The sequence below is a fragment of the Eptesicus fuscus genome, chromosome 14, assembly GCF_027574615.1.
Source record: "Eptesicus fuscus isolate TK198812 chromosome 14, DD_ASM_mEF_20220401, whole genome shotgun sequence".
Classification (NCBI taxonomy): domain Eukaryota; kingdom Metazoa; phylum Chordata; class Mammalia; order Chiroptera; family Vespertilionidae; genus Eptesicus; species Eptesicus fuscus.
In genome coordinates this window covers 55016241-55030590 of record NC_072486.1, presented here as the reverse complement: position 1 = coordinate 55030590, position 14350 = coordinate 55016241, and the positions used below count along the sequence as shown (strand labels likewise).

Genomic DNA, 14350 nt, shown 5'->3' with positions numbered 1-14350 from the left:
TTAGTCTTGTACTGACTTGTTTGATGTGCGCAACAGGAAATATTTTGCTTTTGGAGAACAAGAAAAATAGTTTTATTTGCATTACGCTTATTAATTTGTGCAGTTATTCAGTGTCTGGTAAGTTAATGTTCAAGAAAAGAATATTAATTTTTATTAAAATGTTCTATTATTTTATGTTAACGATCACTCATTTATTTCAGCCCTTTGTATTCAGCATGTCTCTATCGAAATAAACCTACGTTTCTATGAAAATTGAAGCTTTTGGATTTTTTTTTTGTAGCCCACATAAACTTAAACCTTGTTTATTTGGCCCATGTTAGCCTTTGAGTGTGACATGCTTGCTCTAGGGCCAGTAATTGCTTTTTGTTTAATAATGAAGAAGGAGAATAGAGAAGAAGGTCTAGGAGGGAAAAGTGATTTTTTTTAATTAAAAAATAATTGGTGAAGCTCTGGCTGGTTTTCTCAGTGATTAGAGCATTGGTCCATGGACCAAAGGGTGCCAGATTCAATTCCAGTCAAAGGCACGTACCTTGGCTGCAGGCTCAATCCCTGGCCCTAGGTCAGGGCACGTGTGGGATGCAATCAATAGATGTATCACTCTCACATAGATGTTTCTCTGTCTCTCCCTCTCCCTTCCACTCTCTTGCGGGGAAAAATACCTTGGGGAGAGGATTAACAATAAATAAATAATTGTTGAAATTTTTTGAAAAAAGTGATACAAAACATTTTCCACTGTGTGGAAGGCTGTAGGCACATGCACAGGATTTCTTAGCAATGACAAAATAGTACAATTTGAATTTTATGCTACTGCTTGTAGAATTTATTTAGGATGAGGTAGAATTTACATTATAGTATCTCTCTTATTTTGAAAGGTGCCTGATTATTACAAAATAATTAAAAATCCAATGGACTTGTCGACTATCAAGAAAAGACTACAAGAAGAGTATTACATGTATACAAAGCCTGAGGATTTTGTAGCTGACTTTAGATTAATCTTTCAGAACTGTGCTGAATTCAATGAGGTGAGGTGGAAGGGAGGGGAGACTAATAGTAATATTGAAAGCAAGGTTAAACCAAACATCTTATCAGCAAACAAGGATATTAAGATAATCTATTTATGTTAGCATAAATTTCCAAATATTCCAGTCTCTCAGAGAATGATTTTACCCATATTTATATTCCAGTGTTTATTATATGTTGAGTGGAAATGCAGATTATAGCTGACAACTGAAAACACTGTAGAAAATATTTTTAACCTAGAAGCATTCTTTGTAATTCTTACCTTTATTTCTTAGAATATAGCACTTCCATACTTAAGTGGGTTTTTTTTAATATATTGATCTTGAAATATTAAAGATGTGGTCTAAATAGCTCTAATTTAATATTTTCTTATCTGTCAATTTATCCAAATAGCTGTTAGACTTAGAGTCTTGTTCTATGTATTGGTTACTCATTCCAGAGTTCCACATTTTATATGTTCTGAAAATACCTGTTATACAATACTGTAATTATGGCATCTTTATTTCTGTTTGGGAATCCAGTCCTGCAACTGCCATGCCCTTATAGAATAAGCCAGATGAGTCAAAGCCTTTTGTTTACCTTTAATGTGACCTTCTCTACACTTTGTTTAGCCCCAGACTATTATTTACTTTATATCAATGACATTGTATAAATATTTTTTCAAAATAATCCACTGGTATTCCTAATTTCAAGTTAAAAGGGAACAAAAATGTGAGAAATTTACTACTTTTGGATGTCTAAATGTTGGTGTCTGTATTTTAATTCATATTTTTATTTTTACCCAACAGCCTGATTCAGAAGTAGCCAGTGCTGGTATAAAGCTTGAAAGCTATTTTGAAGAACTTCTAAAGAACCTTTATCCAGAAAAACGGTTTCCTAAACTTGAATTCAGGAATGAATCAGAAGATAATAAATTTAGTGATGACTCAGACGATGACTTTGTACAGCCTCGGAAGAAACGCCTCAAAAGCGTAGAAGATCGCCAGTTGCTTAAATAAGCAGCACCATTGGCGTGTGCTGGTTTTTAGATTTTTTGTTTGTTTGTTTTCAAAAATTATTTTGTAAATAATTTAACATCATTACAAAGAAGAGTTTGTGACAATGCTGATCTATAATTTTTTGATGTTTACTAGATTTTGCTTTTCTTAACCCATTTTTTTAACCTTCTGATTAATAACGTAAGAAAAAAAGAAAGGGAAGGAGAGAGAAAGAAGAAAGAAGCACCTCCAACAAAATATACATTGTTCCTACTTTCTGGATTTCAAAACTGTAATCTGGAATGATAACTACTATAGAAAGGAAATAGACTTTGTATGAATTCTAAGTTGAAATTTTAATGTGGTTTGGATGTGTGCATTAATCCACTTTTAGAAAATACCACTACTAATTAATATGGCCCAACCGTGAGTTTAGGTGTACTGTCCTTAAGAACAGCTGGGCCACAGTGAATTAACATGGATGGTTATAAGAGTTCTATCGTAGGATGCCCACTGGTGCAACAAAAACTAGATTAGACACTATTAAGAAGGCACCTAATAGTCATGTAAGATGGCAATTGTATTAAAGAAAAAATGGGAAAACAAGTGTTTTTTATTTATTTTTTCTTGTCTGTAGAGATGTTTGCTATAGCAGATTTTCAAGGCCATTTTCATACATTTCTTAATTGAACTTCTTCCACTGAGAAAGTAAGTGAACACATTTCGTTTTACTGTATGTCTATCTGTGGTTTTGTTGCTTGTTTTAACTGTGCAGATGATCCTTATATGAAGACTCATTGTTTGCAGTATGGTTTTTAGTGGAACACCTGAAATATGAAATACAGTTGTGTGCAGTATTTGATGTGAGGATTTTAAAAAACACACCCTGAAAGGGACTAGTTTTTGTTGTTTTCATCTGTCTTTTTAATTTGGAATGAAAATGTATTGTGGAATTTGGGAACAGGAAATTGGAGAGAATTATAGTGAAATTTTAATTTTTTTCTGAAGCATCCATTTCCTATTTTTAAGAGCCAGACCCTAAAATTGATTCTTGGATCTCACTTAATTCTGAATTTCATTTATGTCCTTCCAATAGAGATACAAAAGATGTCTTCTGAGGGCAAGCGTATTCCTTAATGGGCCAGACCTAGCTAGTTTAACTGACATTCATTTATTTATTGGTCAGTGTCAAAGAAAGAAACTAGATTAAGATAGTGCCCCTTGCTAATTTAACATTTGATAAAATATTTACATATGAATTATTTTTAGTTTGCCAAAGTAAACCTTTATTTATAAAACACTAATTGGCTGAGGACATTTTTCTCTGTAGGCTGATGGAATGAAAATATGGCTGTCTTGAAAGAATGTTACTTTTTGGAAGGTATCATCTTCCATGAATTAAACCTAGAGGACTTGATTTTATCCATGTAGCATTGCTTCTTAAAATGGACAATTTGAAAATATTCTGTGGCTAATTGATTGGGTTTTCAGACATTGATAAAGATAAAATATGAGAAAATAACTTACTAGCAATAGTGTCTCACTTTCTATATAGATTTAATGCTTGTCCAGAGTGTAAATTATGAATTAATGGTTAAAAAGTCTTAATATTGTTTTGAATATGCATTTGACATTTATTCTCCAAAGACTGAACAAATTTTTATAATCACATATATACCATTTAATTGTCTTATTTTGTACCAGCACTTATTGCACACCAGCTGTTGAGCTTTTAGTAGTAAGTTTAATGTTGGTATCTTAAAATATTGTTCTTCTGACAGTTTGTTATTCCATATTTGTCTCCAGAGTTGAAACAGGACAATAAAGATAAATTTTGAGAAGGATCACAAAGGGGAGTAGCACTAAACAGAATATATATATATATATATATATATATTTTTTTTTTTTTTTTTTTTCTAAAGGCATCCAAGCCAGAATTTCTAACATTCTCAAAACTTTCACTGATATATTCAGTGCCATATTAATCTTTTAAAACAGTATTTAAAGTGTTTTTCTCTCCAAATAGCCTTCAGTGACAGTCTTTATGATGCAAGTCCCGTGACCTTATTAACAGGCATCTATATACTCAGGTGAATCCCAGCTAAGTAGTCCTTAAATTCTAATAGACAGCTGTAAGATATCCTAACTGTATACACCCCCTGTTCATTTATTGAACATCCTCCCAAAAGTTTAGTGCAATTCAGGCAACCTTGGCCTAATAGAAAAACACTCCAGTGTTTATCTGTGATTCAAAAACTCCAGGAGATATCCTTCCGGATTTGGAAACAAGAGCCCAGTATCATAGCTGCAAGACCCTCTCAATACATGATCACACCTTTAATGGGGGCTTATGTACAAGGAAAGCATATGGGAGCTAGGATTTACTCAATTCCAACTCATGGAAAGCTTTCCCAGATGCCAATTATTTGATCTTTCCAGCAATGAGGAAACCCAAGTGCACAGTCAGTGACTTATATGACCTTGGCAAAACGTATAAATGGACTGAGATATACCTACCATATTAAATTCAAAATGTATTTGTACATCAGCATCTGGCAATGCAATCATTTTGTCCTTTGAATTAACAGGTCCTGCCTACCTTTTCTGAATGATGGGGTAGGAAATTGGAAAATGCTAAGAGGAAATGTCCTCTTGCCTGGGTAGTTTTAACTTTCTTTTCTAAACTAAAGAGGCTCCACATTTTACTACAACATAATAGTGTAGTTGTAACATAAGTTAATGCTTTCAGAAAGTTTCACTAAGTCCAAAAGGTGAGTAGTAGACAGACCTTTACCCTATTTATGAAATTGCATTTTAAAGTCCTATGATGCTGCATTGCTTAAACTTTTGAATTTGGGTTTCATGGAGAGACTAGACAATGAAAGAAGGAACTCCTCCTTTTGCTGAGCCCTGATGTACAAATGCATTGTCAAATGCATATTCAAATGTGAATCCCAAAAATAAGTTGCTTCATGTGATGAACAAAAAGTTTTTAGGTTTAAACTGAAGATATACTCATTTTCTGTTTATCTGTACTTGTTATGAATGAGAGAAATCAAGTGATCTGATTAGCCATTAAAATTATGGACATGACCATGAGTTCAACTATCTAATTGCTTATTGAAATAGAGCACCTCCTTTTAAATAATCATGTACATATTTTTTTAAGTATTTTATAACCTCATGTAAATTAGTAGTTGAAGTCTTTTTACAGACATATCGCCCTGTCATTTGGGTGTGAATTTACTAAGTCATAATTCACATGCTGGTGGCTCATGTTTCTGAGTGAGAATAATGCTGGCCAATCAGATCACAATTTCTATCTCCATGGAGGTTTTGCTTATTGTGAAGGACATCTGAGATACAGTCCTTGTTTGTTTAATTTTAGAGAGCCAACTGGTGCTTTGATTTTAATAAAAATTAGCATCGATTGATTTTTACTATGAATATTTTACCACAACAAGGATTTTTTAATGAAAAACTCACTCTGTGTCATTGAGTAGAATTTAAACTAGTTTGAGTCTGCCTTCTGTACTATCTTTTTGTGTTCCTCTATAAAATTGATACATAGGGACAAGCTACTCGTCAATGATAATAAACTTTAAAATTCTAACACAGGTATTTTACCACTTGAAGGGAGTGAAAAATATCTTCAAACGTTGATTTCCACTCCCCCCCCCCCCCAAAAAAAAAAAAAAAAGGAGCTATTGGCTCAGTGGTTGAGCATCAACCTATGAACAGGAGGTCACGAGTAGTTTGATTCCCGGTCAGGGCACATGCCCAAGTTGTGGGTTCGATCCCCAGTGTGGGGCATACAGGAGGCAGCCAGCCAATTGATGATTCTTACTGATGTTTCTATTGCTCCCTCTCCTTTCCTTTCTGCAATAAATAAAAAATATATTTTAAAAGGCAGGGTTGGAGGTGTGAGGAACTGTTGGGGGAGGAGGATGTTACACAAAGTATGAGTGATGTTTTTTACAAGTCACTTTGAAAATTTACCTATGTTAATTTTACCTGAAAAGTTAGAAAGTTTTGATTCACAGAAATAACTTTTTAAAACTTACTATTGGATATTTAATAGATCTTACTTTGATGGGGATTTGATTCGTAAATGAGTTTTTAAATAGAATAAGTAGGTCCTAATTTGAGTCCTAAAAATATCCTTTATTAGAAGTTATAAGTTAAACATTGAGCAAAATTTTATCTTTCTGACACTTTCAAATGTGTTATAGAAGAAAGGCTGTTTTAAAGTTGTTGATAGAAGAATGTCCAAATCTGCAGAAAGCTCTATAAGAATTTGAGCCAAGATTTGAGGACATTCCCTAAAGCAAGATCTCAACAGACAGAAAATGCTGCAGAGGATGGCAGTTTTGCAGCTTATTTTCTACATTTAGAATCAAGAGAAAACGTAAGGGAGATTGTATGGAATCTGTTGGTGGTACATTAAAAAGGCAAGAGAAAGCAAACCGTGGAAATGCCCAGGATTGGAGAAAAAGGGAAATGGAGAGAAACATGCTTCCTTTTATATTGGTGGGTACAGGATAGTTAATTAACATTTACAGCACATAGAGGTGGTATGCCGAAACAAGATAACAATGAAGTGTTACGTTGTCTCCAGAGTAGGTGGTTGTGCCTTAGAGGGGTCTGGAAAAGAAAATTACTTGAACATTTCAAAGGTATGTTATCCTAGATGCATAAGAACAATGAATAGGGCTCACTTAAGGTAAGTGATTGACTTTTGCTAAGGAAGCTGTAGTCCTGGCTAAGCTTGTGGGGTCTACTGTGCAGTCCCTTTTTGTTCACAAAGTCGTCTGCTATGTATCAGGAGACTCGTGAGTATGAATCCTTTGCCTATGTTCTCTAATGCCTTTAATGCCAAGTGAGCCAGAAAATTCAGTCAGGAATCTTTCCATTGAAACTGACTGAATCCCAGGTTTGATTGTTTTAGGGGAGGGAATAAAATACATGGGTCAACCAGGTTAAGGACTTTTCACACTTGGAATGGCAATATACTGACCTGAGAAGTGGCACATCCCCAAAGAAGATAAGTGTCCTTAAAAGGAGAGGAGGAATGGCAAGACAGACAGGAACAACAATTCAGTGGACCACCAGATCCACTTTGACAGTGAGTGATTCTGGTTCTCTAATCTATTGTACTAGGCATTAACTAATGACGGTATATGTTAAAAAAGATCAACATACAAAAAGTCCAAATTAAATGTTTTGGCATTCATTACAGGAGTTTTTGCTAGTATAGATTAGGTTTTTAAAGAGATTACAGAAATTCCCCCTCTATATGTCATTTGATTCAGACAAATTCAACCTCTATAGTATTACATAAAACAAAATATGCTTGTACCGAGATTCCACTTATATTATTACTGTTTCCAGTACTTCAACGAGTATTGTCTTGGTTTTTTTATAGGCTGTGAAATCAATCCAAAAACATTTACAGGTGATAGGAAATTTATTGACTTTCATTTCTACTAATGACCAATAGTAGAAATGTAAACAAAATGAACACATTTATCAAGGATTTCTCAAATTTAGTGTTCAATTAAATTTATGTTATTAGAGTTTTCTGGTCATTTAATGTCTTCTAGGAATTCTGGTTGATAGACAGTGCTGGACAACATCACAAAGTTCCTTAAGCCTGGATAACCCCACAACTATTGAAAGTTCCTGAATTTGGGAAGGTGCTTGAGCATCAGGTTTGTCATTGGTTGACTTTGGTTTTAATTATAAATGGCTGCTGTAAACTTTGAAATTAAAAAAAAAATTTTTTTTTTCAATTATCATTGACATACCAGAGAGGAAGGGAGAGGGAGAAAAAGATAGAAACATCAATGATGAGAGATAATCATTGGTCAGCTGCCTCCTGCATTAATCCCCTCCCCTGCTGGGGATTAAGCCCGCAACCCAGGCAAGTGCCCTTGACTGGAATCAAACTGGGACCCTTCAGTCCACAAGCTGGCACTCTATCCACTGAGCCAAACCAGCTAAGGCGGTAATTTGTATTTCTTAATCCCTTTACTTTTTTTTCACCAATTCCACCAACCGTCTTTCTGTCTGACACCCATCAATTTGTTCTCTATGAGTTTGTTTTGTTTGTTCATTTTTATTTTTATTTTTAGATTCTACATATAAGTGAAATCATATATTTGTCTTTTTCTGTATGACTCCTTTCACTTAGCCTAATACCTTCTAGGACCATCCATGTTGTCGCAATTGCTAAGATTTTATTGTTGTTGTTTTTTTGTGACTGAGTGACGTTCAATTGTACATACGGACCACATCTTCTTTATCCAATTGTCAATAGACACTTAAGTTGCTAACATATCTTGACTATTGTAATAATGCTGCAATGAACATACCTTGTTTTTAGTAAAATCTTTTATTTTTTTATTTATTGTTGCCAGTATTACATATGTCTCCTCTTTCCCCCCATTGACCCCCTCCAGCCCATCCCCCATCCCAGGCCCTCACCGCCCCATATATGCATGACCTCATCTGTGTCCATGGGCCATGCATATATGCATACAAGGTCCTTGGTTGATTATCTCCCACTCACCCACCCTCCCCTGCCTTCCCTCCGAGATTTCCACACACTGTTCCATGCTTCCATGTCTCTGGATCCACTCTGTTCATCAGTTTATTTTGTTACTTAGATCCCATATCTGACTTGAGATCATGTGATACTTGTCTTTCTCTGACTGACTTATTTTACTTAGCATGATACCCTCCAGGTCCCCCCATGCTGTCTCAAAGGGTAATAGATCCTTATTTATATATATATATACATATATATATATACTGTTGCATAGTATTTCATGGGGTAAATGTACCACAGCTTTTTTATCCACTCATCTACTGATGGGCACTTGGACTGTTTCCAGATCTTAGCTATTATAAATAGGGCTGCTATGTACATAGGGGTACATACTAGTACATTTTTTCTGATTGGTGTTTCGGGTCTCTTATATGTTCCCAGAATGGATCACTGGGTCAAATGGCAGTTCTATATTTAATTTTTTTGAGGAAACTCCATACTGTTTTCCATAATGGCTTTATTGGTCTGCATCCCCACCAACAGAGTATGTACTAGGATTCCCTTTTCTCCACATCCTCGCCAGCAATTATCGTTTGTAGATGGCAACCATTCTGGCAGATGTGAGGTGATACATCATTGTTTTAATTTGCATCTCTCTGATGATCAGTGACTGTGAGCATTTTTTCATAGGTCTCTGGGCCATCTGTATGTCCAGTTTAGAGAAGTGTCTATGTCCTTTGCCCATTTATTTGTATTATTTGTCTTCCTTTTGTTAAGTTGTATGAGTTCCTTATATATTTTGGATATTAACCCTTTATCAGATGTATCATTGCTAAATATGTTCTCCCAAACAGTGGGCTCCCTTTTCATTTTGTTGGTTTCTTTTGCTGTGCAGAAGCTTTTAATTTTTATGTAGTCCCATGTGTTTATTTTCTCCTTAGTTTACTTTGCCCTAGGAAATGTACCTGTAAACATATTGCTACAAGAGATGTCTGAGATTTTGCTGCCTATGATTCTAGGATTTTTGTTTCACAGCTTACATTGAAGTCTTTTATCCACTGTGAGTTTATTCTTGTATAAGTTGGTGATCTAGTTTCTTTTTTGCATGTATCTGTCCAAATTTAACACCATTTATTGAAGGACTGTCTTGACTCCATTGTCTGTTCCTGCCTCCTTTGTCAAATATTGAGTGTAATGGCTTGGGTCAATTTCTGGGGTCTCTGTTCTATTCCCTTGATCTATATACCTGTTCTTGTGCCAGTACCAGACTGTTTTGATAACAGTGACTTTGTAGTAAACTTGGTATCCGGTATTATGATCCCTCCAACTTTGTTCTTCTTTCTCAAGATTGTTGAGGCTTTATTTAACCAACTCTCAACAATAAAGCAGGCAATCTACATCCCAAGGGTCCAGAGAACTGCAACATGGGGCAGAATGTAGGAAGCTTTTATAGAATGAAAAATAAACAACAAAGAAGAAATTGGAGGCTTAGATTGGCTTGGCAATTTGGAACTGGCTTGCTGGTTATAGTGAATTTCTGGTCAAGCGAAGACTTTCCAGGGACACAACCTTGGGCCTAGAAATTTTATTTCAACAGCCCCCACTCCCTTTGGCCATCCTCTCGACTATTCATAAGGTTTCTGTTTATTTTTAATGTACTAGTGTGACTCTAAAACTTTTGAGAGAACACAATAGCAACCATTATTAATACCCACAGTTTGGAGTGTGCTCCTAAGCCAAGGTTCCCATATCCCAAACCAACTAGAATCAAGTCAAGAAATGATTCCAAAGAGGAGGATACTTTTTTTAAGCCAGTTGTCTTGTTTGTGTATTTCGTGTAACTCTGCTTCCCCAGAATTATTCTGCAAGCTTGTTTTAGAGAAACTGAGGCATTAGAAATCAGAGAAGTGTGTGTTGGAGGTTGGATTACCCTCCTTGTAATGGCCTGATGTGTGTGAACAAAGGCATCTTCCTAGGTTAAGGGAAGTAAAAGGTTGACAGAATTATAAATACCTTTATGGTGTAAAAGTTAGGGAATGGATGGTCAAAGAGGGAATGGAGAAATCTTTCTTGATCCTCCTAGGAAGCAGCAGTCTACCTCGATGTTGGCTACTTCTCTTCCTAGTCAATTTGATTTTGAGGTCTATATATTGTTTACAAAGTACCAGAAGTCAGGTAGAGCCTTCTTCAGTTATGAAATATACACCTCAGATTTGACACCTTGAAATTTGGCAGTGATGTCAGTAGTCAAGAGTACGTAGTATCTTTTCCATGAATTTCACTTTTGCAAAAGGATTGGAGTAAAACAATAACTGTAAATGACAAAAGGCTATATAATTGACTTGACAAGGAAATGGTTATTTCTGTGATGTAACGAAATACCTGGTTTTCAGGAATTTTATACAGTTTCTGAAACCATTTAACTTATACCCATACAAATATAACCTAAGAAGTTTAAATGAACAACATTTCTTATTTAACATATCAAATAAGCTTAATTGGTTTAACATTTCTCTTTTACAGTTGACCTTTGAACAACATGGGTTTGAACTGTGTGAGTCCATTTATACAGATTTTTTTCAATACATACTGTAAATGTATTGTCCTTATGATTTTCTTAACATTTTCTTTTCTCTAGCTTACATTTTAAGAAAATACAGTATATAATTCATATACTTTTTATAACCTACAAAATCTATGTTAACTGTTATTAGTAAGGCTTCTGGTCAATAGTAGGCTACTAAGTTTTGGGGGAGTCAAAAGTTATACATGGATCTTCAGCTGCACAGTGGAGGGGGGGGAAAGGGATCAGCACCCCTAACCCTTCCTGTCTCAAGTTAATTCGAAGTCAAAAAGGCTTTAGAATTTGATTTGGGGGAGCTTTAAGTTAATTTTGATAAGATAAAAACCTTTGCTTTCCAGGCCGATTTTTTCAAAGCTAGAAAAAAAAAACTTGATCTGCAGTTTCTTAAGATCAGACCAATAGACTAAGAAAATTTTGTCCTTTTAACATAAAAAAATTCTAATTTTGCACCAGTATGCTTTTTTAAATTGTTTGTTTTTTTTAATCCTCAGTGGAGGATATTTTTTCCATTGATTTTTTTTTTTTTTTTTTTTTTTTTAGTGGAAAGGGATGAAGGGGGGAGAGAAACATATATATATATGTGAGAGAGACACATTGCTCGGTTGCCTCCTGACCAGGGCCTGGGATCGAACCTGCAAACGAGGTATGTGCCCTTGAGAGGGAATCAAACCCACGACCCTCTGGTGCTCGGGCTGACATTCCCGAGCTGGTCAGGGCTGTTTCTTTTCCTTTTTTTTGCACCGGTGTACTTTTGATATTAAAACTAATTTTTTAAAAGCTTGAATCCATTTTAGTCTTAGCCAGCTTGGTCACACAGAAAAATTTTTCCACATTCTAGAACTTTTTTTTAAATATCCATTTGGGTTTTATCTTGTTTCTTCTCTTGACCAGGAGAGCTGACTTTGGTAAGAATTCTCACTCTTCACCAGATTCCGCTAATTTCCCCAGCATCCCATTTTCAGGTTCCTTGGTGAGTAGAGTTTAAAGTAGAGGGTATAGCTCTGATATCAACCAGAATTTGGCAAGGTTTTCCTTTTAGTTTTACCTGGCTGTTTAAGGGAGTCACATCAGTTTGGGGGAGAGCCCATATTGGGGTCCGCCTTTGAGAGTTGATATAAGAGTGTTGAAGTCGGTAGAGAAGGATTTGACAGAACCTTCAAGGACACACTTTCTTCCAGTGTCCCAGCTGATTGCAAATGAGACACTGATTTTAGGGCCAGTGTTTTGATGATGGTTTTGGGGGTGTTGCAGGGCCACTAATTTGGTAGACTTTTGTTTATTACCTTGTGGTCCTCTTCAGAGTGAAGAGATGATTCGGTTAGAGCCGTGGTCGGCAAACTGCGGCTCTTGAGCCACATGCGGCTCTTTGGCCCCTTGAGTGTGGCTCTTCCACAAAATACCACTGCCTGGGCAAGTCTATTTTGAAGATGTGGTGTTAGAAGAAGTTTAAGTGTAAAAATTTGGCTCTCAAAAGAAATTTCAATCGTTGTACTGTTGATATTTGGCTCTGTTGACTAATGAGTTTGCCGACCACTGTGTTAGAGTATTAGTGGAATGTGAGGGTAGAGGGGAATAGGAGTCACATAAGTCTTGTGTGGTTTTTTAAATTTTATTTTTTTATTACTGGTTTCAGAGAGGAAGGGAGAGAGAACCACCGACCAACTGCCTCTGGCATGTTCCCCCCTCACTGGGGACCGAGCCTGCAACCTGGGCAAGGTACCCTTGACCAGAAACAAGCCTGGGACCTTTCAGTCCACAGGCTGACACTCCATCCACTGAGCCATACCAGCCAGGGCACGTCTTGTGTCTAATTTTTCATTTAGTTTTTTGGAATTTTGAATCCTTTGTGGGGGAGGGGGCTCTTCTGCATACCAACTAAAATAGGCATTCCATTCTGGTTGTTGATCTGGAAACCCTTACTTTCATGTGCACTTCGTAAGGAAATGATCTTACCTAACTAGAACATTCGCCATAATGGTCATTGTAATGTTAGGTTATTGCAGTAAGGGTTTGCCATTTTTGTAGAAATCTACAGTTGATAATTTTGTATGGTCCTCAGATGATGTTATAAATATCCAGATGGCCCTTAGCTGAAAAATGGCTCCTCACCTCAAAGCCAAATGAGTATCTTGAATATCTAAGAGGGATGTGCCACTGGGTTGGGGATTGTGTGGTGTTTTACAGTGTACCACATTGCATGGAATTTTTCTTGAGGTTAGCAGGTGAACTAATTTCAATCTAATGTATTCCATGACCAACTTATCCTAGCACAGAAGGCTTAGATTTAGTGGCGAGTACTCTTAACATCTTACAAGTGTTTGACCTGTACCCACCATTTTTCAGCTTTGGCCTCAGATTCCTATTAGCAATAGATTTATTATTCCTTTCCTGAGAAGCTTTCTTTATAGTGTCAGACACCCTAATGGCTTTTAATTGTCTGGTGTATGCCTACTTAGATTTTGTTGTGCCATTGGTTAAAACTATCTTAATTTAGTTCCCCAAGTCTCCTAGTAGTTTAGTTTATGCTGTGGACTTTCCTCAAGGCTTTGTGTTTCCTAACAGCTACCACTTACCGCAGATTCCCACTGTAACTGTCCTGGAACCTTTCCGGGAACAATCGTTTTTTTAAATAAAGTGTTTAGATTAGAGAGCTACATACAAGGAAGTGGAGCTCAAATCCAAGAGTGACTTACCAACGGCCCTCGGCTTTGACGAGAGGAACAGTGAACTCAAAAGATTCAGTGGGCTCCTAGCCTGTGTGTCTTATTGTCCTGCAGGCCCTTAGCAGTCAACTTCCATCCTTATCACCAAAAACTGTTTAAAGAAGACAATTTAGGTGTTTCAAACAAACTTTATTTTAAACACTTGCTGAAGCAGGCAGTCTACAGTTCCAGGGGGTCCTAAAGACTGGGGCAGAAGGCAGGAGTCTTTTAAAGGATAAAGAATAAAGAACAAGAAAGTATAGAGCCCAGAGTTGGGTTGCTAATTACAATATATTTCTGGTCAAGCAGAGCATTTATAGGGACACAAAATTTATTCAAGGTTTGGTTTGCTGATATGGTACCCCCCAGGCAGGAGTAGTCTTCATTTGGACCTAGAAATTTATTTCAACAAAATTCAACCTATGGCCTACTTTTACACAGCCTCAGAGCTAACAGCATTTTTCACATTTTTAAAGGCTTGTGGAGGAGAAAAAAAGCAACATCATATGCAGTGCAC

The 14350-nt window shown here is 36.2% G+C and overlaps 1 protein-coding gene across 3 annotated transcripts in view; it reads left to right on the top strand.

The window, feature by feature from the left end:
- TRIM24 (tripartite motif containing 24) overlaps window positions 1-3419 on the top strand; it is a 104415-nt gene extending 100996 nt beyond the window's left edge. For all 3 annotated transcript variants that reach the window (XM_028159028.2, XM_008150491.3, XM_008150490.3), the window contains exons 18-19: window positions 873-1022; window positions 1809-3419. In XM_028159028.2, coding sequence (XP_028014829.2) covers window positions 873-1022; window positions 1809-2018 — 360 coding nt within the window. In that variant the 3' untranslated portion in view covers window positions 2019-3419. The remainder of the gene's footprint in view (window positions 1-872; window positions 1023-1808) is intronic.
- The last annotated feature ends 10931 nt before the right edge of the window (window positions 3420-14350 follow it).